At 48.5% G+C, this 27,713-nt stretch overlaps 1 protein-coding gene across 2 annotated transcripts in view; it reads right to left on the bottom strand.

Annotated features, from left to right (window-relative positions):
* The window catches only part of PTPRN2 (protein tyrosine phosphatase receptor type N2), a 705,670-nt gene extending 688,768 nt beyond the window's left edge, over positions 1–16,902 (bottom strand). For both annotated transcript variants that reach the window (XM_084793869.1, XM_084793868.1), the window contains exon 1: positions 16,683–16,902. In XM_084793869.1, the coding sequence (XP_084649995.1) occupies positions 16,683–16,791 (109 nt within the window). In that variant the 5' untranslated portion in view covers positions 16,792–16,902. The remainder of the gene's footprint in view (positions 1–16,682) is intronic.
* Between the last annotated feature and the right edge of the window lie 10,811 nt (positions 16,903–27,713).

Here is a 27,713-nt window from a genome sequence, read left to right on the forward strand (position 1 = left end):
GCTAAGATCCATTTCACAGCATGAGTTCCACAGATGCCAGCCTCGGGGTCCAGGGGGCCCAGACAGCCCAGATGGAGCAGGCAGCGCTCACACTAGGCCTGCCCGCTACTAAAGGCGCTTTGGTCTCTCACCAACTCCCTGTGGCTTCGGTTGATTGTGTGGGCCGTTTTGCTTCTGGAATGTTTCTACTTCGTTGTCAGCACACCTAATAAGGAGCATCTCACTTGAAGGGGCCCAGAAGAGTCCGCCTCAGCCGTGCTGCTCCTTTCCAAGCCAAACATCAGCCTCTCGTGTCACGGTCGTTCACCAGACTTGTCTCATGGAGCCAAATAAGAACTTCCCAAACTGAGATCGATGCACACAGTGCACAGTGACTTCCAACACCAAGTGAGTTAACCATGGCCACAAAGACAGGCACCGGGAAAGGGCTGGGACAGAAAGGCCCTGGGGACCTTCTGAAGGCAGGGGAGGGCCCAGAAAGAGAGACTCTAGGAGAAGGGCTGCCTCATCACGTCTGCCACATGGTGCCTGAAGGCCGAGCCCACACCAACATTTGATCCAGGTGCTAAAAACATGTTTGTCTATGGGGCTGGTTATCTGGTCTATGGGACAGCTGCACTGTTAGTTTATGGTGAGAGTAGAGAGATGTGTCAAAGCTCTTATTTCCTTTCAGCAAATGCCCGGTGCTGGTGTGGACAGGTGCGACCATGGCACTAAACAAAATCTCTTATGTACACAAATATCCTGCATAGCTAAGTGGAGTAAGGCGAAGATTCAGCACAGTTCCAAAACAACTTGTCAAAAGAACCTGTCTGTAAAAGTAAACCACCACTAGAGGAGAGCAGATTTTAGAGCAGACCATGGACGCAGAGACACATGTAAGGAGGGGCACTTCAGGCTGCAAAAACCAACCCATCACTCTCCCGTGGACTACTCCAATCACAGACTCTGTTCAGGAAACTGCCAGACAACACACTGCAGCCATCCTTGTGCTCAGTGCGGCTCAGTCCTGCCTGCTGTCAGGGTTGCCACCTTGAGGCTACCCAAATTCTTCCCTCGACAGCTCCATGTTTGCTTTGTACATCAATACTTGGCCACTTTCATTGACTCTTTTGCTGGCTGGCTGGCTGGCTGGCTGACTGACTGGCTGGCTGGCTTGCTTGCTTGCTTGCTTGTTGCTTGCTTGCTTGTTTGCTTTCAACTCTTGTAAACTCTTCAACCTCTTCCAACTTCCTATAACCTGGATGTAGCTGGAGTGTGACTTGCCTGTTGCAGACATTGGTGACTGAGATCGAATGAACAAAGAATTTATCATTGTTCCAAGCGATTCCAAGAGTTCTCGGGTCAGTGAAACTGGTGGGGCTCGTAAATCTACTGACCTTATAGATGTTGACACTGTGGAAAGACAAGTGTGCTGCTCTGTATTCTCAGCATAGCATATTCATGGCACTGACGTTTATGGATCCCAGCAGGCCCTTTGATCCTAATTGGTATGGACCCAGGGTATATCTCCACGAGAGGCAGCCTGCCCATGCCCTGCACCTTCCCCACTCAGGCCTGAGGCACAGCCTGAACCTTGGCCAGGACATATGGCCCCTGCGTCCCAGGACTGGTAACCCCTCCACGGAAAGATGACCTCACATGCCCATTGTGCCCCCCTCCTGCTGCTGGGTCTTTGCAGCTCTTCATGAGCATGTTGTAAATGTTGTAACATCCATCCCAGATCCTCTGGTGCCATCTGTGGAAGGGGCCATCACATCCCAGTGTGCTCTGCCAGCGAGCTTCACAGCCTGCTCTTCAGCGGTGCCTACACTGCTCTAGAGAAGCCAGTTTCTAAGTAACGATGGCTGCACAGTATAGACCACTGGCTGCCAGCCCAGCTGTGAACCTTGAGGTGCGTTTATGATTTCTGAATGGTTTACACTGTATTCCAACTAACTAAGTGAGTCTCATTCCCTGACATTTTCTGAGCTGAAGAGAGCGTAAGTCATCCTGAGACATTCTTAGAATCAATCAGAGCCCAAATTTAAAATGGGGGTGTTAGTAGGGGCACTTCCTATGCGTCAGTGCAGAAATAGTCTCTGCACAGTGTAAGCGTCGCAGAAACACCCCATGCTACCCGGACCAAACAATTTCAAGTGGGTAAAGAGAGCTTGCCCTGGAATCCAGAAACACCACTGCTTGAAGCCAACAAGGCGTCGCAGTTTCTAGACACAGTCGATCGGTTTCGGCACGAGAGTACTTAGGGAATTCGCCACTTTCCTGAATCATTTTTTAAAAAATAAATACTGGGGCTAGGGAGATGGAAACGTACTTTCAAACAAGTATGGGACAGAAGTTAAGATTTCCAGCACCCACATAAAACTCTGGCATGGTGACACACACACCTGTGTGTGTGTCTGCTTACACCTGTGAGCACCAGGGAAGCAGACACAGGGGGATTCCCAGCCTAGCCAAGTCACTGAGTTCCAGGTTCAGGGAGAGACCCCATCTCAGAAAATAAGGTGGAGGAGTGGCTGAGGAAGACATCTATTTCAAATGTGGCCTCCATACACACATGCATACATGGGTGAAGGAGGAGGGGACAGAGAGAGACAGGCAGACAGACAGACAGACAGACAGACAGACAAATGTCAACTCCAACCCCAGAGACTGTGCTTAAAGCCCCATAACCACACGCTCTTATGACTCTCTCTGGACCCCCTGGTGTAGACACTCCTCACACAGTGATAACGCTGGCCTGAGGACACTCCCCAGCACTTGAGTTTGTGTGCTGGATGGTTTGTGTATTAACAGGAAGTGGTGTCTCCCCACAAGCACATGGTCTTCACTGTCTGGTACAGTCTGCTCAAATTCCCATCCAGGGATGCATCCATTCATCTGCCTGGAATCAGCCCTACATCTGCAGCTCAGCCCTAAGGGTCAGCTCAAATTTGTGAGTCTGCACTAGGACCCTGTGAGGCATCTTCAACAGCTTGCTCACCTACCCTGCCCCACTCACTACACCTGTCAGCCTCCCTCCTCTGCTGGGGCTCCTGTAGCCCTCTGTGGTTATATTCTATTTATTCTATCTATCTATCTATCTATCTATCTATCTATCTACCTACCTACCTACCTACCTACCTACCTACCTCTATCTCTATCACACACAGAGACAGCGACAGAGAGATTCATTGTGTGATGTGTAACCTAGGGTCTGAGAATATGGAATAAAAGCATACTCACAAGCATACATACCCACACAGAAACAAACATGCATACCAAGTTAAAATTAAAATAAACCTTTAAAATCAGAGCTGAAGAGATGGCACGTCCGTGGGTAAGAGCACATACTGCAAGTACCTGTCACTCCAGTTGCCGGGGACCTAGCACCCTCTTCTGGTCTCCCTGGGTATCTGCACCCACATGTGCACATGCAGGCACGCAGACATCCATAACACATATTCAAAAATAAAACACAAATATTTTTTGAAAGATCAGAATAAAAGAAGCTGAACTTACCAAGAGCCAGCTATCATGGGAAATGGAAAATACTTGGCAAATTACAGGCAATAAAACAAGCAACCGGTACGTTTCTTTTGATGCAGTAAATTCTGACATTGTGGGGAAGCACACGTGTGTCCACCTAGGTTTCTGACATGGCATGTTTAGCATCAGTCATGTCTGATACGGTAGTGAAGGCTGCCGCTCTGGTAGGAGCCCGCAAGGGGCTGTTCTCATGCAGATGGACAACCCGCACGCGCTCAAACTCTCTGCAGCTTCTGACAAGATGAACAAGGTCAGGGGTCAGCTTAACTCAGCTCCAGGGAAGAAAAGCCCAGGCTGGCGACTCAGTGGCCCATACTCCTGGCTCTGCACACACCAGGCAGGAACAAAACTCTCCCAACTAGATCCGCAGTGGGAAACAAGGAGGCTCCGCCCCCTCTCCCCCCCCACCCCCAAAGCTTCCTCAAGTGCTGGCTACAGGGCAGCACACGCATGCGCAGAGAGGAAGCGGCCTAGTGGCTCTGCTCAGTTTGTGGCCTCCTGAAACTGCAGCGTAATTACTCCCTGAGATTAATGAAATGTCCCCGCAGGATGGAATTCTTCACCTCCCTCTGTAACATCCTGCGTTTCAATGAGCTTCCTTCTAAGATGCGATGTTTTGTCTCGGAGGACGCTGCTGCGCAACAGTGGGAACTGACCCCAACATCTCACTGATGCCAGACAGTGCTGCCCCACACAGAGCCACTTCTTGCTGCCCACACAGAGCCCACGCGTCACCAGCAACATCCCTAAGTGCTCACTCTTCTTCAGACGTGCTAGCCCAAAGCGTTGCCAGCTTCTCGATGGGTCAGTTCTCCTGGGTCCATCCTGCACAGCGTGGGCATTGGAGCCACTGAGGAACTAGCCACGCTCACTCGGGGCTCCGCCCTCTCAAGTGAGAACTGCTGGCTTATTCAAAAGAAGTGATTGTTTCCAGGACCTCTTCTCCTCTAGTTGCAGCTTGAAGCGACCCACCATGCTTTCCCCGGGGATGCTTCCCCTCACTTACTCACGGATTTTGCTTGGGAAAGCAGTACCTTTTAGCACTCTGGAAAAATTCTAGCGTGTGGAACATGACAGCAGTATGTATGCCTGTGCTGTTCAAGGGTGGACCAGCTTAAGGTCTGGAGCTAAGTGTGCTATTTTTTTGTAAAGTTACTTGGAACAATCTGGAACATTCTTTTGCCACATACCACTTGACTTTAAACTCTATGAATCTGATGTTCTTTTAGAGTTCCTACAATAAACATTTAATCACTGAGAAATGCTGTGTATTGTTTAGCAATGCCAATTTAAGAGCAAGCGTATCACTCTTTGCCATTAAATGCTGACTGATATTATCAATAATATCATTTACTCACACACCAAAAGGACTTTACATCTAAATTACTCCCTCAAAAAAAAAAACCTGTGACAAATAATAACAGGCACAATATCTATATAAATATCCAAAAATTTAGTTAGCTGCATTTTTACTTTCTCAGAATAACAACAAATCAAGACATTCTTCAAGATCTACATCTTACTTCTCAAAGATGCTAAACAGAACCGGCCGGCATGGCTTCATTACTAGCTTTTCACATTGCCTTGTCCCGTGCGGCTCCCACATTTTTAATGAACAGACGTCTCTTGGCATTTCTTTGCCCAAGTACTTGTCATATGAGCTATATATGATGATTTCCAGTAATGTGACACACATATTTCTAGTTATCTGGGTTGTGTGCTGTGCCTGCCACCAGTGCCTAGAGAGAGTCAGTTTGGCTTTTTTTTTAACATTCTAAGAACAGACACTAACTTGAGATACAATAAAAAATGGAGAAGTAGAAGAACATGATTTTTGCCAGACTACACTAAAAATCCAGTCTTTATTGAGGAACATGGTTCTTGCTACTTGAAAATTACTTGGTCCAGGCTGGAGAGATACCTCAGTTGGTGAAAGTCAGGGCCTGAGTTCAGTCCCTAGTAGCCACGTATAAAGCCACGCACCATGGTGCTTTCCTGTAACCCCAGTGTTAGGAAGGCAAAAGCAAGTGTATTCCTGGGGCTCAGTAGCCAGCCAAGCCTAGCCTGAAGGGAGAGCCTCAGATTCCAGGGAGAGACCCTGTCGTCTGATAAAACAGAGTGACAACATCTGAGAAACAGCTCTAGCCTTCACGAACGTCTGTGTGTATTGTAGTGAGAGTTTTGGTTTCTTTAAAAACTACTTTAAAAATACTACATGAACATGCTTTTGTTTTAATTCTCAGGTGTGGGATATGGGGCTGCTTCAGCTTGTTCACAGGATTAACCGTAGTTGTCTCCTGCACTGGCATGGGCGTGATCTTCGCCAGCTGCACAGAGTTTAATCCTGAGGACTCTGGAGAGGGAATAAATGCCAGAGCCCAGAGAGAAAGTGGCGCTCTGAAGAAGAGGAAGGTGGCTGCTGCTCCCTCCTTCTGTTTCTAGCTGCTGTTGTTGTGCGTTGACGCAAAGTTGGAGATACCCTGACTACAAAGATTGAACTTGCCCAAAGGAACCCGATGACCCTAATCGACAGGAAGTAGTTTAAAAAGACCTACATCCCCTTTCCCCTCTAACCTTCTCTCTCTCCTACCTAGTGTCAGGAGGTTGGAAGGGATTAGGGTGGATAGGGAGAGTAAGGTGGTAGACATAAGAACCCAAATAAAGTAGTGTAAAAAATACGCACCAACAGTGTGTGCATGTGAGCAGATGGATGACAGATCACACACACACTATATTGTTGGTTGGTTGGTTGGTTGGTTGGTTGGTTGCATGTTCCGGCCCACAAGTTTGAAAATAGGAGCTTACTCTTGCCCTGAACCTACCCCAGAACCCACATTACTGGTCCACCACCAATCCCAGCATGCCACTGGTGCATCAACCCACATCCTCATCTGTGTCTCTGAGTTGCAAAGACATGACCATTGGCCATATACTAGTACCCAAGCTGGCTAGTAGCAACAGAACCACAGATCTTCGTAAGTGGTAGAGAGGACAGAACGAGGCTCTGAAGTAAGGCGGAGAGGCACAGCCCATCCAGATCCCACCATCTCATCCATGAAGTGCCTGGTCTCCATAGTCCTGAGGGTTCCTGTGAGTCAGGAGGGTGAGATGAGTGCTGACTCCCATCTTTGTTCCTTTGAAAGAAAGGCTGGCTACAGAAGGAAAGAAGCAAGAAGCAGGAACAGAGACCAACCGAGGGTTGTACTCAGAAACCTGACACAGCCCCACATAAAGTACTGTGGAGGATGCTGTAAGACTCCCCAGCAGGTCCCCACTGGGCTCTCTCCCTCGCCACGTCATCCTACATCCTAGGACTGGCCAGCAAGTCCTCCCATGCCCACCTGTGACCCGTAGCAAGCACAGCCAGGCTGGGTTACACAACAGTACGATAGAGGATGCATAGGCCATTTGAGAGGCCATCCTCACACTGCTCAAAAGCAGTGCAATCTAGACATGTCAAATACACTTCTGAAATTATTTCAAATTTTGCACTTATCAAATGTTTACTGATAAAATATTTTAAAGAAAATAATTTCTCTGCAAAGATGATGATGATATATACCTGAGACTAGAGATGATGTCTTAGCCAGTAAGAGTACTTCCTACTCTTCCAGAGGACCTAGGTTTGATTCCCAGCATCCCCTATGTTGGATTGCAACCATCTGCAACTCCAGTTCTAGAGATGACGATAGCCCTTTTGGGCTGCTGCGTGCATTGGGCACTTGTGTGGGGCACAGACATATATGCAGGCAAAGCACCCACACACATTAAAAACAAACCCAGTATGCTCTTATATCCTCATCTGCTACACTTTCCACTCAAGGTCATGATAGATGTGTAACCATCAGGGAAGCCATATTTCCTGTGTTAAAGGGCTTCAGGCTGCTAGAAGTGATGGTGTGAAACCCATCAAGTGAGGCTGCCACCTTTAATTATCCTCCTCTGTCTATACAGTCAGGTCTGCTCGCTACCTGGGGGCAACTATTTTTAAAATATACTGCTTAAAAAAATATAAATTGCCATAATTATTTAAGATGTAGTGACAATGTCATTGCCAAACTCTCAATAGTTAATTCATCTGAGGTCTTGACTCAGCTACAGCGTTCCATCCCCTCTGGCCACCGCCTCCCAACATGAGCTGGTGAACAAAGCTTCCGGAAGTAATAGCTCAGACTTCCTGGGAGCTGGAGTCACAGGATCCCAATCAGGTAGCCCTCCCTGAGCACAAAGAACAGGGCATCTGGTTATACATGCATTCAACGATAAAGTAAGGCCTTCCCGTTTTTCTCTATTTCAAATACAAGCACAGTATGCTATCAAGCAGGACAACCTCTCAAGTGTCTATTCTGTGCTGTACATTGTCTCCTGTCAGTCTGGGTCATTACCCGTCCTATACACCGCACCATGCTTGCAAATTCACCTACAGTTTTATTTTCTTAAAATGTACATTTATCTGTCTATCCATCTATCTATCTACCTATTTTTGAGATAGGATATCACTATGTAGCTCTGGCTGTCCTAGAACTCACTGTGTAGATCAGGCTAGACTTGAACTCACAGAGATCCACCCGTCTCTGCTTCCTGAGTGCTGGGATTAAAGGGGTTTCTCACTATGTATGCCCGGCTAGAATACACTTTTCATTTCAGCAAAACAGCACAGTTTCTTTAATCCAATTATCCAACTTAACATTGCCTATTTCATAGACCTAAGAACCGGGCACCATGATAAAACAGGTGTGAGCATGATGTAGCAAACATATGTGTGGGGGCCGGAGCGGGGGCGGGGGTTGTCGAAATGCAGGTGTGAGGGTGCAGAAGTGAGAGTATAGGGTAAAGAGGCTGTAATGAAGATGAAAGTGTGAAGAGGCTGGGGTGGGGGATGGGTAGGTACAAGGATGCTGGAGTAAGGATGCAGACGTGTGGGTTGCAGGCTTGGGAAGACTGGAGGGACCAGGCAAGAATGAGAAGGCTGGGGTGAGAAGGCAAGTGTGAGGATGTTGGAGTTGGGAGGTGAGGCCATGATACAGGTGTGAGAGCATCTGTATAAAGTCAGTGGGGATAAAGATGCAGATTGAGGCAGCTAAGGCTTGAAGAAGATGGGGGTGTGAGAACTCAGGCGTAAGGAGACAGGGAGCTTGTGTCCCACAGTGACTTTCAATGCTATCTTTGATTAGGATTCTAGAACACTGGTGGGGTAGAGGCTAATTAGCTCTACTACAGGCAAGGAGGGACACTTTGGGGCTCTTGGTAGAAGCAGATGAGGTGGGGAGCCCTCTGTTGGCACTCGGGATACGTCTCCCAAACGTCTTACTGTGTTCTCCATGAGAAATCTTATTTTCCAAGCTCGGGCTGTCACAGAGAACGTGCTCGCAGCTGAGCAGGCCTCAAGTCACATCTCAGCCTGGCAGCCATGAGCTGCATTACAGCGCTGCCAGAGCAGACAGAGCAACAGTAGCCACAGCCAGCCCTAGCAGCAGGCCACAGCCAGCCCTAGCAGCAGGCCACAGCCAGCCCTAGCAGCAGGCCACAGCCAGCCCTAGCGGCAGGCCACAGCCAGCCCTAGCGGCAGGCCACAGCCAGCCCTAGCGGCAGGCCACAGCCAGCCCTAGCGGCAGGCCACAGCCAGCCCTAGAGGCAGGCCACAGCCAGCCCTAGCAGCAGGCCACAGCCAGCCCTAGCAGCAGGCCACAGCTAGCACAACCCACAGCCAGAACAAGCAATTGCTCTGCCACACACAAGCTGATGTGCTGGACGCTAAGCCAGGACTGGCCTACACTGCTCAGGAAGTGCCTCTTCCCTGTGGAAAACTGTTCTGCCTCTCTCCCAGAGTCCTTCCAGCAAGTCCCAGACATAACCTATAGCTGCCTGCGGGACTCTGCTCAGAAACCAGAAAGCCATCCAGGGCTTGAAGGTCAAAACGCCGTGTGGCAGGGTAGGGTTGCTATGCCTGCCTTCCCTGCATACTTCAGAGTAAGAGATGCCATAGGGGAAATGTGAGCGTAGGTGGGTTGTGTCTGATGCTTGGCGGCAAATTGGTTCAGAGCAGTTCCTTTTAATGGCTCACTGTCCTCTTTAAGATGAGAATGAGTGAGCATGTGCCCTTGGAGCTTCTGTGCCAGCTGATGCAAACATGTTTGGAAATGTTTGGAAAATCAGGTTTATAGATGCCTCACTTCATAGGTTACCTTTTTATTCCTGCCATTATGGAAAGGCTAAATGTTTCAAAAGTAAGCCATCTATCTTCAATATCAAAACTCCTGAAAGCAAGCCAAATATTTGAATCTGTCAAATAGCATAAAACCCAATGTGGGGCTGGAGAGATGGCTCAGAGGTTAAGAGCACTGATTGCTCTTCCAAAGGTCATGAGTTCAATTCCCAGCAACCATATGGTGACTCACAACCATCTATAAGGAGATCTGGTGCTCTCTTCTAGCTTTCAGGCAGAATGCTGTATACATAATAAATAAATAAATCTTTTTTTAAAAACCCAATGTAAAATCCACACCTAATCAAAGAGCATTTTGACTGTGCCCTGGACCAGCCCTGCGAGTGGCCACCTAACAGATGGGTGGTAGAAAAGATGAGCCTGTCCCACCCCACGGGCCAGGGGGTGGAGGCTACAGCCCCCTTGTTCAGTTGGAGCTGCATGTTCCTGTGGGAGACAGAGTCCTAAAGCAGGCACTCTCCCCAGCACTGGGGCTCCCCACTGGGAAAGGAAGGAGGCCTATGTGGGTGACTCTACAGGGCCACTGTTGTCCCCCATATGTTAGTTGCTTATCCTGTCACTATGATAAAATACCCTGGCAAAAGCCACATAAGGGAGGAAGCGCTTATGTTGGCTCTCAGTTCAAGGGTGTACTTCCTTATGGTAGGACAGTCCTGGTGGCAGGGCCTTGAGGCAGCTGGTCACATTGCAGTAGCCCCTGACTACCTATGTAGAACTGTGGGCCAAAATAAAGTCAACAGTTCATACGTGTGCTTAACACGTGTGCACATGGCAGTTCTCATGCATACGGGTGCATGCTTGTTTATGAAGCCCAGAAGTTAATGTTGTGTCTTTGATCACTTTCCACCTTATATATTGAGACAGGGACACTGAACACAGGTCCAGCTAGTCTAACCAGCCAGCTAGTGCTGGGATCCCTAATCTCTGCCTTCTAAGCCCGGGGATCATAGAGGCACCACTAAACCCAACTTTTACGTGAGTTGCGAGAATCTGAGCTCAGCTCACAGTTGTCTGGAAAGAATTTCACCCATTGGGCCATTCTCACCCCCAACGCATGGTAACTGCCTTTCTTTCAATTCAGATTTTTTTTTAATTGTGTGTCTGTGAGTGTGTGAACATGAGCGCAGGTTCTGTGGAGACCAGAGGCCTAAGATGCCCTGGTGATCTGCAGTATCCGGCAGCTGTGAGGCACCTAATATGGGTGCTAAGAACCAAACTCATGCCCCAACAAGGCCAGTATTCACAATCCCCTACAGAACCATGGTCTCCTGGCCCTGGTAATTTTAAAACGGAATTTTGAAGGTGAAGCTCAACAATGTATTTTATAACTCTGAATACATTCTCCCCCAACATGACCCTCTCTCACAGGACCAATAGTTATTCCCTAGAGTGGACAGGAAGTAACCTTTGCTCCCCAAATCAGGCAGAGCTCCTAGAAAAGGCCAAGAGCAAGGCTGGGCATGGCGACGCACGCCTTTAATCCCAGCACTCGGGAGGCAGAGACAGGCAGATCGCTGTGAGTTAAAGGCTAGCCTGGTCTACAAAAAAGAGAGTCCAGAACAGCCAAGGCTAACACAGAGAGACCCTGTCTCAGAAGAAGAAGAAGAAGAAGAAGAAGAAGAAGAAGGAGAAGGAGAAGGAGAAGGAGAAGGAGAAGGAGAAGGAGAAGGAGAAGGAGAAGAGGAGGAGGAGGAGGAAGAGGGGGGAGGTGGAGGAAGAGGAGGAGGAGGAAAAAGAAGAAGAGATGCATTTTTAAAGCCAATTTGCTTATAGAGAACACTGCTACTACCCTTTTCCCTAGCCAAGGCCCAGAGCTACTGAGGTAAAGGCCGCAGCTCAAAGTTCACTTCTGGAAAGGGACATGCCACTATTGGCCATGTATGGGTTTGGATGTGGTTATCTCAGAAAGGTTAACTCTAGCAATGGGAGGTGCCCCCAGGGGAGCCTCACCCACTTTACTTCCTGCCCCAGATATTTAAAGAGCATCTGGCAGGGTTGTTAGACATAGCAAGGACTTAAAAGAAAGAAAGAAAAAAGACCTTCCTTGGACAGACCTGCATCGTTTCCAGGCAGCGGAGAAGACAGCTGTTTGGGGCCTTCTATCAGCCCCGATCAGAAACAGCAAGTCCAGCTGGGTCTACATTTACCAAGGTCAATTTAGAGTAGTGTGGAAACAGCTGCCAGGTGCTTTTGAGTGGAGCGAGAGTTACCACGTGGTCAGCTGTTTGCTTTCTGTGAGAGACAGAACATCATGTCAGAGGAGATAAGAACTCTCTGGCTAGCCCGGGCGTACCAGCCTTCACCTCAGGAGTGACCAGGTAAAGTCTCTCTCCTCTTCTTGCAGCTCTCCTGTGCCTTCCACACACAAGAGACCCCTAAGCTACTGAGGCTTGCACACAATCAATCCTTAAATATCTGCCTCCCAAAGCCAGAGTTGCATTTAGCTTAGGGTACATTTAGCTAATATATTTATATTCTACTATTTTGATAAAGCACCATGGCCAAAAACAGTCTGGGGATGGAAGGGCTGATTTCAGCTCACAAAGCTCACTTCATGCTCCATCACTGAGGGAGCCAGGGCAAGAACTTGCACAGGGCAGGGACCTGGAGGCAGGAAGTAAAGCAGAAACCACGGAGGAGCACTCCCTACTGACCTCGCCTTATGGCTTGCTCAGCCCGTGTAATTATAGCACCCAGGACTACCAGGCCAGGGTTGCACAGCCCACCAGCTAGCGACCAAAAACATGCCCCCACAGGCTTGCCCACAGGTCAGTCTGGTAGGGGCATGTTTTCTCAACTGAGGTTCACTTTTGCCAAATGACTGTTTGTTATGTCAGGTTGGCCTAGCTAGCCAGCACACCAAAGGGTTTGCAATTCTAGGTGGGTACTCCAAGAAGTAGTAATAACAAGCCTTCTACTTTTTCACTTCTTCCATTGATTGATTGATTGATTGATTGATTGATTGATACAAGGTCTCTCTATGTAGTGTTAGCTGTTCTGGAATTCACTTTGTAGACCCAGGCTGGCCTTGAAGCCACAGAGATCACTGTGCCTTTGCCTCCCAACTGCTGGAATGAAAGGCATTTGCCACCACGTCCAGCAACAACACTTCTTACCCCACATTCATAGAAGAAGAAGAAGAAGAAGAAGAAGAAGAAGAAGAAGAAGAAGAAGAAGAAGAAGAAGAAGCAGCAGCTAGACTGATTCACAAATCAGGTAATGTGTGTGGGAAAAAAATAGAACATCGTAAGCAAACAAATGAAAAGGACAGAAGTTGCCACATAAATGAATCTCCAGGAAGCCGTGGTTGGTTAGAGCATCAGGCCTTGAACTGAACACTGGCGCCTACCGCCCGCCTGACTGAGCCCAGACTACAACCTTGGTCCCCCCAGGCCATGGGAGGCCAAGATAAGAGCTCAGTAGTTGGAAGCACAAGAGTTGTCTCAGGAGTGTGTGCAGGATGAGCCCGAGGCCGCCCAGGAGGGAGCAGATAGGTGAGCAGTCTCTTCCTGGGGACAGGGTGGCGAGGAACACCTGACACTGACCTCTGGTCCATAACTGAGGGAAGAGCTGCCGGCAGGCACTGAAATGCACAGCAGGGCTCAGCAGAAAGGAGCCATTTGGGGCATCTTTTTAGTCCCCCGCCTGGCCCCCCACAGACTGACACACGGAGCTGCCATCTCTGGACAGAGGAAGCAGCCACCTCACAGCTCCATGCTGGGGTGTCTGGTTCTGTGCATGAGCCCCATTGTCTGGCACCTCTTTCTGCTGGAAGACAAGAGTTTTCCACATACCCTGGTCCTTGCTAGATCACAACCCCTAAGGCCGCTGCAGATGCAGAGCCAACGGCAGAGCCAGCTCACAGACACCGGGGCTCTAGGGTAGGGTGGGCTGCTCATGTCTGTAGAGCCCAACAGAATGAAAATCTCCAGGCCTCCTGAGGCAAACATGGATCTGCGCTTTTGTGGGAGGAAGGATCTTTTGATTTAAAAATAAACAATCACGCTGTGCAGTTCACAAAGCCAGCCGAATGCTGCCTCTGCCAGCTCTGCGTCTTAGCTCTGCGTGGGCTCCCTGGTGAATGAAAGCGCGTGTGGGCAAGTGGGAAGGCAGGAACAAAGGGTCAGAATGAAGGGTCTGTGCAAAATGTGGGCCCCAGCTTCAGCAAACTTGAGCCGGTTACTTCAGCCAGGGTCTGGCACAACTGCCCTTTTGGCACATGTGGGGCTACCTGAGCAAATTTACAAACAGGCCTCATGGGATTTCAGAATGGTAACTTATGTTTACGTCACACCTCAGGAAGGAGTCCTGGGGACCTGGACAACATGAGGTCCTGAAGTTCCAGACAGAAGCAGAGGGCAGGAGCTGGGGTGGGGGGTGGGGGGCGTGGGCAACGACACTCAAACATGGGAGGGTGCGATAAGCAAGTCAACAGGCTGCCCTGAGAGTCCCCACCCCCATCCAGCCATAACTGGTTTCATAGATCATCAAGGTCATCAGGGATCCTTCCCTGCCACAGATATGGAAGAGGAGGTCTCAGTGCAAGAGTTAAAGTGCCACAGAGAGTGGTGTGAAGCCATGTAAGATGGAGGCTTCATCCAGCCTCCCGGAGTATGGCTTGACGTGCTGAGGGCAGCCCTGGGAATGAATACCACCGATGGCCCTAGGTCTCACTGAGAGCTTTGGCACCATGTAAACAGGAAGCCCGCCCTGCTCACTCAAGGTGTCTCCTACAGGAAGGGACAGTCCTTCCACCCTGATGACCCGCACCCCCGGTTCTAACCCACAATAACATCAAGGCTACTTGACGCAATGGAGGAGAAAGGGGGAAAAAAATAGTGGCTCTCCTTCAACCGTCAATCATGTTCTGTAGGCCTCTACCCAAGATTAAGCATTAATAGTTAAATAAAGAAATAGGTGTTGGGGCTTGGAATGTAGCTCAGTGGTAGAGTGCTTGCTTAGCATGCACAACGTCATGAGTTCAATCCCAAGCCTTGAAAGACAGAGAAGTCGGGCCTCAGCCCCGCCAAATCCTTCCTTCTGTATCTTCAGCTGCTATAAGACAAGCCCACAGGGAACACAGCAGCAGCTGCCTTTCATGAGGCCACCAGCCCTATGCACTCTCTGGAATCCTATGAATAGGTGGAAGCACTCAGGGAGAGCCATGCACTCAGCCCAAGGCAAGGGAATGCTGGGGTCAGTGCATCCTGCAGGAGCCAGGGTAACAGCGAGGCTTCAGAGCACTCCCGATGAACCCTGAATCTTGACAAGCATTCCTGAGGCTGGCTTGTGAACCATGCATCACAGCCAGTGACAGCATACCCACCCCAAGATGGACAGGGGACTAACCACTGAGCCATCACACAGCACTTCTGCCGCATTCAGACCAGCAAGGCAGGCCACACCTTTCTGATGACACGGCTCACCTGTGCTTGCTGTCAAGACATCACTGTTAGGCAGGTGCCCGGGATGGGTCAAAGGCTTATTTCCAAACACTTCTACCTTTGGGTTTCCTGTGCCCCACTTCCACTCCCGTCTTCAGTCCCCTTTCTTGGTGGTTTTGGCAAAATGCTACAAGCTGTCAAGTAAGTGCCTAGGAAAGCGGCAGCTCCTCCCATGCTGTGCCACTAGGTAGGCCCAGCCCCACTGCCCTGGTTCTCCCTGATCTGTGTCCAGCCCTGTGCGTATGCAGGGTGACATCTGGCCATCGGGGTAATCAGCTCTCCCACGAAGTGGCAGGACAACTTCTAGCCAGTAAGAAAGGAATGTGGGAGAGAAAATTGATGTATCTTAGCATTCTGGGATCATCTGGGGTGGACTACAGGGCAACAGCCTCACCCCCACACACATACACACACAGAGTGTGAAAGCAGGGCACATTTAACCACCCAGGAAGGAATAAAGGGGCCTGTGAACTGGCCCTGTGACAGAAGCCTGGAAAAAGACCTGTTCAAGGAGCCTCAGGTGGTGGGCATAGATCTCTTTTCCATCCTAATTACTGCCTCCAGCTGCAAACTAAACTAGACCTTCAGTGTGAAGAGATCTGTAAGCCAGGACAGCACAGGGGAGCCAGCCCTAAGCCAGCCCAAGGGATGGGAAAGCAACGCCGCCACCTCCTTGCCTGCAGTCCCTTTCTTTGAGTTTTGTAGACCAGAGGCAGGAGGAAGGAGGTGTAGGGTCTAATGAGAGCTCAGGCCAGGCCTGCACTCACCCCTCCTCGCCTACCATCCACTGGGGTGCACACTCTCTTGATTGTTCTAGTCCATTATGTGTGGTAATTCTGGCCCCAAAGCCTCTTACAAACATTGGCTTTATGGTAAATCTCCTTAACAGACAAGATTAGCAGGAGGGAGGTGCCATGTCAGAAAGGCCACCAATTCCGCCCTCCCTCCCTGTCGCCTTTCCCTTTTCCTTCCGCGTGTCAGGAAAGGAAAATGTCGGTCCAGTCTTCACCGGCAGACTGAGGATTTGCCTCTTGAGAGGGAAAGGAAAGCAGGTGCAGCGCAGAAGAAGGCCAGGCTCCATGGATGGGCCCAGCCACTCACTAAGGCGCGTCCTGGCCCTTCAGGTTGCACGCGGAGCACACGGACACGTAGGGAACACGAGAGCACGCAGGGCTCATAGACACACTTGGGGCACGCGCAAAGCGTGGACACTCGGGGGTGCACAAACACACGGGGCGTGGGCAACCGATGCTTGAGCTGTCCCGGATCCCTAGTCCCTGACGCGGGAACCCGTGGCCAAAAGGGGGTGGGGTCGCTCACTGGCGAGGGAAACTGAGGCGGGGGTGGGGGTTGGTGGGGGCGAGACCCGCCCCACGTAGCTGGCGAGGACCGGAAGACGCACGGCGAGCCCGCGGGGCCCTGCGGCTGCGCACGGGGCACACAGGACCCAGCGCCTTGCTCCCATCCCGGCGCCCCTCACTCACCCAGGCGCCCCGGGAGCTGCCGGCCGCGGGCTGACGCGGGGGCGGGCAGAGCGCGAGGCAGTGGCGGCGGCAGCAGCAGCAGCAGCAAAAGCGGGAGCGGCGGCCCCATCCCCGCAGCCGGTTGGCGCTCAGTCCATGGCCGCGCGGGAGCGAGGACCGGCGGGGACTTGGCCAGGCGGCGCCAAGCTCCTTTTGCGGCGCTCTCAGCGCTCCTGCGGCGGCGCCGGCCGAGCTTCAGCACCGGACAGCGCCGCCGGCCCCACCCCCCCGCCGCCGGCCCCGCCCATGACCACGCCCTCTGTCAGCCATGCACGCTCAGGCACGCCCACCTCGCGGGGACGGGCTGGGGGTGCGCGCTCCCGAGAAGCGGGTCCACCCAACAAGCCTGGGGCCTTCCAGGGTGACCCTGCAGTTCCGTGATGAGGACGTGGAGAGGACACTTGCAAGTGTGGCTGTGCTGCGGGAACACCAAATTCCTCCTTACTCGGTTGTGTTTAAAGCTTAACTGTGTGGCAGGAAGTGGCGCAGCTGTGGGGTCCTCAGGCATAGATCCACTGGGAACTGTGTCCGAAGGTAGGCAGAGTTAGGCATCGAGAAGAAAACTTCGTGCAGGGCCTGAAGAGGAGGCCGATGGGTCGGAAGGTCCAGGTGGTCCTCAAACAGCACAAGAGGAGCCAGGACGACTGTGGCATACACCCCGAACTGTGGTCAAGTCAGGATTTCAGACATGCTCGCCCGGGGCATGGTTCCATGTTTCCAGGCTCGTAGTCCAGTCTGTCGCTGGAATGGCCAGCGGAACCTTGGCCTCACTGCCTTTGAGGGGCCAGCTCACTGCCAGTGCTGAGGGACCAAATGCAGAATCTCAGGCCGCCAAAAGACCCATAGACAAAGGCAGGATTCAATGGGGCGGTACCCCGGCATCGGAAGACTGTGGGAGGGTGTGCGTGTGAGTGGGTGTGTTTTGAGTGTGACAGTCACAAAGTCTGCGTGCTTGCATGTGAGGGAACAGCCCACTTCCGCCACCACGTCTTCCACAGAGACAGCCTCTTCCCCCTTCACGTCACTGTGGCACCATGGCTAAGAGCCCGGGGCCACTCTCACATGTTTCCCTCCTCTGCTGGCGAGCCTTCCACTTCCATCATCTCTTCCTATAGTCTCTCTTGCCACAGTGTCCCTTGGAGAAAGATGGCTTCTATTTGGTCTGACTGGGGCTTGGGATGGCAGCGAGGAAGTTAATCTTCAGCCCGGCCTGTCTACAACTAACAAAACTAGGCTGGGCCTGACGATTCTCAGATCTACTCTGCCACCTTTGTTGGACCCCACCCTGACTCACCTTTCAAACCTTTTGTCTATTTGCTCCCGTAAGCAGCTCCCTTTCGCTGCAGCCTCTCTCCTTCAGACCTTGTGCCTCCAACCTTGAGAGAAAAAGCATCCCCTCTAGAAGACCCCAGCCGTCACAGCAGCAGGGGCCTTCTCAAAGCTGTCCTCTGTGGTCCTATGGATGGTAACCCTAATGGACACTTAGGTCCCACTTGCCGTTTTCAGTAGCCTATTAGCAGTTAGAACTCAGAACTCTTCCCCCAAATGCTGTAAGACCCTTAGCTCTCTTGCAGACTCCAAGAGCTGCTGCAAGTGTTGTGCTTCTGACCACCCAGAGTATCCACGATCCAGGATGACAAAGCCTGCGTGAGCTCAGGGGCATGGGAGGACGGAGAAACACCCGACAGCCTGGGTGGCCAGATGGGTCCTCCGAGACCCTGACAGTCATTTCACAAACTTGGGGACAAAAACAAACAGGAAAAGGAAACAGACAGAAAGCGAGGTCCCTCCTGATAGTTGTGTTCAGACGCCGAGGGCGGGAACTCGTGGCTGCTCCATGGGTTTTCAGAAGGCTTTATCAGCTCCTAGCACAGAGGAACGGTTAAGTAACCTAGCGCCCAGCCTACGTGAGAGTCACTACAGCTCCCCAAAGCCAGACCTGATCACACCTGCATTGACCCAGGGACTTGGGGGGGGGGGGCCACACCATCTGTCACAGCCGTAGGCAGCTAAGCAGGGCACCAGGAAGGCCCAGAGGAGTTTACCAGGGCAGGTCCATGCCTACATCCTGGAGCAGTGTTTGTTCTGGGCTGTGCTTTCTCCCGCCTCATCTAGCCTTGTTTGTTGTTCAGCAGATTCCAGGTTGGGATTATTTGTTCTCTCATTATTTGACTTGCTGCTTAACAGTTTCCTGAGCCGAGGGCCTATCTCGCTGCAGTGGCCCTGTGTCAACACAAAGGTGGATGAAAATGCCCAAGAGGAACAGTGAAAACACCATGGGCACAGGAGGAACTGCAAAGATCACCCACAACAAAACCATCCCAGGGGGCTGGGGAGGCAGCCCCTCCCATGCAAGTGTGGGACCTGAGCCTGATAACCCACGTAAGTTAACACGGTGGCCCGTGTCTGTAAACCTGCTCCTACAGGAAGTTGAGAGGCAGAGATGGGATGATCTCCAGGAGCCAGGCAGTGAGAATAGGGAAGAATGGACTAACCCGGAACTGTTCTTGGCTTAAGTCACACACACATTTGTACTTCTAACAGTGCACTTAGCAGCCTAGCTCTGTATTGACCTGCACTGTGGACACACGTCCTTCTCTGAGGACAGTGTGCTAGCAACGTTGGACCTCAACCTGCTCTAAACAATGGGGTGAGATTCTCCTCCCCTTAACACACGTGCGCTCACACACAGACATACACATACACATACACACACACACTGGCCGGTCTATGTGGATAACAGTGGTAGTGATAGGGGTAGTGACGCTGGTTGGTGATCATGGCATAAGTTGGAAGAAATTATGGTTAGGGATAAGTAACGGTGGTGGTGACGGTGGTGTGGTAACAGCGGTGGTGGTGATAGTGACTGTGGGTGCTACTTTTTAACTCTATTTAATTTGAGGTTCCTTAAGCCTCTACTTCCCAACCATCCTGACCTTAGGTAGGAGAGAGAGGTTAGAGGAGAAAGGGGGTGTAAATCTCTTTAGACTTTGTCGATGCCGCCCCCGACCAGCAGGAAAGACACCAACACCAGGAATTCTTCTTGCAGCAGTTTATTCAGGAATTTTGACTACCTGAGTGACCCCAGGAAAAGCTCCCGCAGAACCTTTATAGTGTTGGTCCTATCAGAGACTGCCACGTTGTCGCTCTTGGTTGGTGCGTTTGGATCACGCCACCTCATGCTATGCCTTGTTCGGATCACACCACCTCACGCTATGCCTTCAGGCATGCGCATAAGGGGCTTGCTCAAAGGCGCATTGCGCATGCACATAAGGGGCGCATTGCACCGGGTAAGCAGCAGGGGGCGCTGCTATCTGTGGCTCTCCACAAGACTTAGTTCCAGCTGGTTAGGGTTGCTGGGTTCTTCAAGAGAATACAAATCTTAGTAGTCATCCAGGAGCAGCCTTGTTCCTTCTCCGACCATCACCTTGAAGCACCCCCCCCCCTTCAGAGCATCCCTCAAAGCATCCTCCCTCTCTCTGAGATCTGGTATTTATACCCTCTCAGAGTCCTCAAAAACTAAACTACAGCTAGCAAAGACCACACCACCCCTCTCTGAGCCACATGAGACTGTTATGAGCTGTGGACAAACCAAAAGCATCTCCATATCCCAGTTGGGACTGAAACAAAAACCTGTTTACATAACATAACCGAGCTTTTAAAGAAATCGAAACTTCCACTACAGTGGGTGCACCAATGATGAAGGCTGCGGTGATAACGGGGGCAGTGATGATGGTGGAGACAGAAGTGGTGGTGGCAATGGTGGTGGTTGGACAGTGGAGATGACAGAGGTGGTGACTGTGTAAGTGATGGTGACAGCCACGGCTGTGGTAATGATGGGGTAGAGATAAAAGAGATAAAAGGGACGGTGTTGTCTGCACGGACTTTCCCCATTTCATAGCCAAGCGAACTTTGAATTTCCTTTAGAATTTCTTGCCTTGAAAGACCTGCACCCCAAAGCGGCTCCCTGAACTGTGTGAGTGGACAGGGTTAGGCAAGATGAGGCTGATGTGGTCACAAAACTGCAGCACCAAGACTCAGTCCTTGGTGTTTATCTTAGTCAGGGCATCTATTGCTCTGACAAAATGCCACGACCAAAGAGCATGGTGAGGAGGAGAGGGTTTATTCGGCTCACACTTCCACACTGCTGTTCATCTCCAAAGGAAGTCAGGACAGGGACTCACACAGGACAGGAAGCTGAGGGCAGGAGCTGATGCAGAGGCCATGGAGGGTGCTGCCTACTGGCTTGTTCCTCGTGGCTTGCTCAGCCTTTTTTCTTACAGCACCCAGGACCACCAGCCCAGGGACAGCACCACCCACAGTGGACTAGGCTCTCTTCCATCAATCACCAACCAGGAAAACGCTCTACAGTCTGGCCCACAGCCTGATCGTATGGAGGCATGTTTTCAGTTGAGGTTCTCTCCGCTAAAATAACTACAGTTTGTATCAAACTGACCTCAGTCTAGCCAACACCATGTTCATTTACGTCATTTCATGGGCTTAATGGCCAGATGCCTTCTAATGAGGTCTGCACTTGGTGGCCTTTTTAGCCCCCTGACTGAGAAACCTGGCAGCCTCTGTAAGGGGCAGGAGATGTCACAAACTCCTTACTAGTAACAATAAGTGATTCATAAAAAGAAGCACCAATCGGGTTAGAATTCTTTTTTAATTTCAAAGAAGGTTTTATATTGTTTTCAGTTTGTAATTTTGCACAGCCTAGCTCAGCACACACTCACTCACACAGCTAATCTGCACATTACTAGTGGACATCTCGTGGCTATTTGCCAACACCTCCTGTTTGATCTTTGCCAGTATGGGATAGGTAGTGGCAGCAACTCCAGTTTGCGAGGTGAGGAGTAAGTCTCTGAAAGTCTGTAGCTTTCACCACTAATGAAAGACTAAGCAAGGGATTTAGGTTTCGTCTCGGCTACTGAGTGGCTCCTCAATGGCCACTGCACAGAATCCAGGCGTGGACCCATTGTCAGGAGACGGGGAGGGGCCCTATGCAGGGTCACAGGAGCAAATCTGTGTTTGACCCAGGCATGGCTGTGCACGCCTGTAACCTCAACCCTCAGTGGCAGAGGCAGGAGGGACAAACATTAAGTTGGGTGGACAGAGAGGTGGGGGAGGACCTGGGAGGAGTCGGGGGCCACATCGCCAGAATACATTGTATGGAACTCTCAGAGAATTAATAAAAAGAATTAGATAATAATCGTTAGGGCTGTTGGCCACTCGCAGGAAAAGTTAAAGCACCTGAAAAGCCCACAGCACAGCAGGAAGTGCCCAGTGTCCCTTAGGAAAATGAAACATGGCTCTCACGTGTCCTCTACCGGAGAGATGGAGATAGACAAATATGAATTAGAATGCATGGCGAGCGCACAGGATGCTTCAGATCACCCACTGTCTTCAAAGGATCCATGTGGGAGAGAGGAAAGAAGTTGTTAAATATTGAAAGTGTTAAAGAACATATGAATTAATTAGTTTGAAAGCAGATTCAAGCAAATCACCGTGAAAATGCATTTTTCAGACAGAAAATCTTATAAACAGAATTAGATGACAATGGTACACATCATCTAACAAGTTTAACAATATCAGCATACTTAAGCCTGGTATAAAAAGAGGTTATTTTATTTTATTTTATTTGTTTATTTATTTATTTGGCACATACATTTATATTATTGCACGTAAGTAGAAAAATTGCATACAGCAAGAAGAACCACGAAACAACCAGGGATCATATGAACGTTACATTCAAGGTGCTTTGGCTAATTGCATTTGGCAACCTTGTAGAAAACATCTTTCCTATCTTGGTGAGTCTAAAATCCTGAATGAGAAGCAATATCTGTCCTCTCTCATCTCTGCCAACTCAAAACCTCTATCTAGATCTAAAAACATCTTAACCCCTAAATAGCTTAGGTTAATTGTAAGACTAAACTATCAGGTCTTCAACCCCATCAGAGACTTGAGAAGGAATGAAAGTTAATTACTTGAGTGAACCAGAAGTGCAGGTTAGCAGCTTCCAGAATGAGAAGGGGGGAAAAAGAAAAAGGATAAAAATGACAGAGACAGTTTACTGCCTGAACAGTCACCCAAAACTCTCTATAACACTGGAGCATCATCTTCAGCCTTCTGGCCCCATATAGCTGAGAGACATATTTGTGAGACAGGAACTATTGAGGACTTGCTTACCCTGTCTTGACAAACCTTGGCCGTCGACTTTGTCTGCATGTAAGCTTGCCCATTTTTAGGCAGAATTCTGTCTGTGGCAGAAATGAGGACATTTTGCCCAGTGTCTTGTTTGCCATATTTGAAGCCATCTCCATAAGGAGGATCTTTGATGCACAGCATCTTCTTGAGGTAGGCTGGGGGTTGCCAGGAGTTAGCCTGTCTTGTTGTCAAAGAATCTTTAAGATATTAAAAGCTTCTTAAATACCATATTCTATAGGTTTTCGAGGCTTTGAAGACTTTAACTATTTTACCTTATCTATCTATAGGATCATATCTATCTGTTAAACCTAGGGTGTATGTTCTTGTTATTAATAATAGGCTGGTAGTTGATATGACCATAATTTGATCAACTAACAAATGGCTTGTATTACTTAATTATCCTAATCAATCTGTAATAGCGCTTTCCAGGTATTGGAAGTAAGCTTTATATTATACTTGAATTATATGGATTCAGTGCCTCATATTAGAGTAGAAATATGTATAATGTGTGTGGAGAATGGTCTTAAATTTGAATTCTGTATCAATGTATCAAAGTTAATCTTATTTTGTATCAATATACAAAGGTATATACCAATAAATTAAAGATAACCTTTTTTGTTAGTAACAAGTAAGGCCTTAGGTTGAGGACTAGGTTTAATAATCTACTTTTTATGCTATTTTCAACCCCTATCTTTATAAAAGAAGAGAGACATCCCTGAGTCCAACCTCATTTTCTCTTTGAATAAGACCAATCATAACTTATAAGCAACTCCCAATGAAAACAAGCATCTGTAGCCCAAGAAAGCAAACGTAAACCTACCCAACCCCCCATTAGGAGAAATGGGGTGTCATTCTCTTTGGGTTTCTTCCAGCTGATTTGGGGTGAATAGCATCTTTGTAGGGGCCCAAATAAAATTGTGAAGCATGGTTAATCAAGCCAGTAATAGCATTTGTGGTCCAGTTTCCAAATGATGAGAAATTCCAGGCTTAATAGAAGTCCTGTGTGGAACAGCCTAAAATACTGGACCAGTCTGTGTGGAAGCTTTCTTTGAAGCTGTCCTGGGAGCTGCCCTGTGCTGATGAATAACAGTGACCAAAACACTTGCGGCTGGAACCTGAAGGATGCAGGATGTCCAGATCCTGCATGCTGAGAGGAATGAATCCTGTCAGGTCTAATCCAGCTTCAGTGTTCGGTTCTTTTGTACTGAAAACATATAAATTCTCACCAGCATTGACTAAATCCAACTCCCACTCATGTTTAAAGTCTTAGAGAGAACAGGGATACAAGGCATATACCTCAACATAGTAAAGGCAATGTACAGCAAGCCTATAGCCAACATCAAACTAAATGTAAGGAAACTTAAATCAATTTCACTGAAATTAGGGAGCAAGATAAGGTTGTCCACTCTCTGTATCTCTTCAATAGATTACTTGAAGTCCTAGTTAAAGCAATAAGACCACTAAAGGAGATCAAGGGGATACAAATAGGAAAGGAAGAAGTCAAACTATCACTATTTGCAGATGACATGATTGTATACATAAGTGACCCTAAAAATTCTACCAAGGAACTCCTGTAGCTGATAAACACCTTCAGCAAAGTGGCTGGATAAAAAATAAACTAAAACAAACAAACAAACAAACAAAAACCAGTAGCCCTGCTGTACACAAAAGACAAACGAGCTGAGAAAGAAATTAGGGAAACTAAACCCTTCACAATAGCACAAATAATATAAAATATCTTGGCATATCTCTAACCAAGCAAGTGAAAGATTTATATGAAAAAAGAAAACTTCAAGTCTCTAAAGAAAGAACTTGAAGAAGATATCAGAAGATGAAAATATCTCCTATGTTCATGGATCGGAAGAATCAACATAGTAAAAATGGCCATCTTACCAAAAGAAATTTACAGATTCAATACAATTCCCATAAAAATACACACACAATGACCTGGAAAGATGAATTCTCAACTTCATATAGAGAAACAAAAAAACCAGAATAGCTAAAACAATCCTAAATAATGAAAGATCTTCCAGAGGAATCTCCATCCTGGATCTCAAGCTGTATTATAGAGCAACACTACTAAAACAGGCATGGTACTGGCACAGAAACAGTTGGTTGATCAATGGAATTGAATATAAGACCCAGAAGTAAAATCACAAACCTATGGGCACTTGATTTTTGACAAAGAAGCCAAATCCATACAATGGAAAAAAGATAGCATCTTCAACAAATGGTCTAATTGAATGGCTGCATGTAGAAAAATGCAATTAGACCCATATTTATCACCAGGCACAAAACTAAAGTCAAAGTGGATTAAAGACCTCAACTTAAAACCAAACACTCTAAAGCTGTTAGAAGAAAAAAGTGGGGAAGAGCCATGAACTCATTGGCACAGGAGACAACTTCCTGAACAGAACACCAACTGCTCGGCCTCTAAGATGAACCAATAATAAATGGGACCTTGTGAAACTGAAAAGCTTCTGCAAAGCAAAGGAAACAGTCAACAGAACAAAACGACAGCCTACAGACTGGGAGAAGATCTTCTCTGATTCCTACATCTGACAAAGGGCTAATATACAAAATTTACAAAGAACTCAAGAGATTAAACACCACCAAGCCAAATGGCCCAATTTAAAAAATGAGGTGCAGAGCTAAAAAGAGAATTCTCAACAGAGGAATATTGAATGGCTGAGAAACACTTAAAGAAATGTTCAACATCCCTAGCCATCAGGGAAATGCAAATCAAGATTCCATCTTACACCTATCAGAATGACTAAGATGAAAAATTCAAGTGACAGATCATGCTGGTGAGGATGCGGAGAAGGAGGAACAGTCCTACACTGCTGGTGGGAGTGCAAACTTGTACAACCACTTTGGAAATCAATCTCACACTATCCCAGGAAATTGGGAATAAGTCTACCTCAAGACCCATCCATACCACTCCTGGGAATATACCCTAAAGATGCTCCACCACACAATGAGGACAACAGGCTCAACTATGTTCCTAGCAGCCTTATTTGTAATAGCCAGAATCAGGAAACAATCTAGATGTCCCTCAACTGAAGAATAGATAAAGAAACTCTGGTTGACACAATGGAATCCTATTCAGCTATCAAAAACAAGGAAATCTTGAAATTTGCAGGCAAATGGATGGAATTAGAGACAATCATCCTGAGGTAACCCATGCCCAGAAAGACATGTGTGGTATATACTCACTCATTAGAGGATATTAGTCACTTAATACAGGATAACCATATTATAATACAGAGATGGATGCACCAACCAAAGACGATGCATGGTGTGGACCTAGACCGCCTGCTCAGATGTAGCAGATAGGCAGCACTGTCTCCTTGTGGGTCCCACAATAAGGAGAGTAGGCACTACTTCTGGTATAGACTTTGGCCTTCCAACTTTGATCACTTCTCCCCTGGCAGGATGGCCCTGCCAGGCCACATAGGAAGAGGACACAGGTAGTACAGATGCGACCTTATAGGCAGAGGTAAGAGGTTAGGGGAGGAGGGCTCCCTTATTGGAGGACTAGGGGAAGGAGAGAGAGGGGATAAGGGAGGGAGGGAGGGAGGGAGGGAGGGTGGGAAAGGGAGGTGGTGAGGGAGGGGATTACAGTCAGGATGAAAAGAACTCAAACTGCAAAACAAGCAGGTAGCTTGTAGTGCTTAACTCACTCCATGGGAATTGCCCTGAGATTGTCTGAGACATGAATGTAAATGCATAGACAAGGCTTCTTGTTGGTCACTGAATCCCTGTGACTTATTATTAGACAGCATTCTTAATAGGGCATGAATGAAGATTAACAGATGTCTTTCTTCTGCTCATGCTAAGAGCAGAGAACAAGCCTTAATTGTTCTGTGTATCATGTCCAGTTCATATACTTATAATTTTAGGACTGTATAAAAAGAGTTTTTTTAAAAGAAGCTTTATTTCACATTTTAGAAGGTTTTGTTGTTATTGATGCTGTGTGTGTGTGTACCGTAGTGCATGTGTAGAAGTTGGCTCACCATCATTTGTATGTGGATTCCAGGAATCAAACTCTGTCTCTGTTCTGTGCCAAAAGCTTTAACTGCTGGGGCATCTTGATGTCCAGAAGCTTCCTGAGAGAAGCCCAGGCTGACTAGTGGTCGTCCTCCTACCCCAGCCTGCCAAGTACTGAGAGGACAAGCACGTCACATCATGCTTGGGAGCAATTTCTACGTGTAGTCATTGTTTTATTTTATTTCAGCCAGTTTAATGGTTAGAAAGACATTCAGAGAATTCATGAGGCAGATTGTGCAAAGCCGGAGATTTGCTGTAAAATATCCTGGTGACAAAAAAAAAAAAAAAAGACAAAAAGGAAGTTTAATGAGGGTGTTGAAAACAATCTCTGCTTTTTCTGCACATCTGAAAATGAGAGCTGCTTCCTACAAAAGCGCTGTGAGTAAAGGCATCTTTCCTAGGGGTGCAAGGGTAATTCAACCTGTCAAAGATTCCTGATTTGCAGCTCATAAAAACAAAACAAAACAAAACAAAAACCAGTTTAAACAAAGTAGGGATTTATTATCTTGATTTTCTTGTGCAACAGAAAAATTCAGCTGTGGCATGAGCTGCTCACTGCTCTGCTTGGCCAGGACCAAGTGCTGTCAGCTACTCCCGCCCTCCTGTGCCGAGAGCTCTGATTTCCAGCGTCCCACTCTTGTGTCCAGAAAGATGTAGGTAAGGGCAGGGAAGGTACCACCACCCCAAGAGGCACAAGAACGGTTCACTTGCACATTGTATTGTCTCACATTTCAC

Source organism: Acomys minous (assembly GCF_964271855.1).
Source record: "Acomys minous genome assembly, chromosome: 8".
Classification (NCBI taxonomy): domain Eukaryota; kingdom Metazoa; phylum Chordata; class Mammalia; order Rodentia; family Muridae; genus Acomys; species Acomys minous.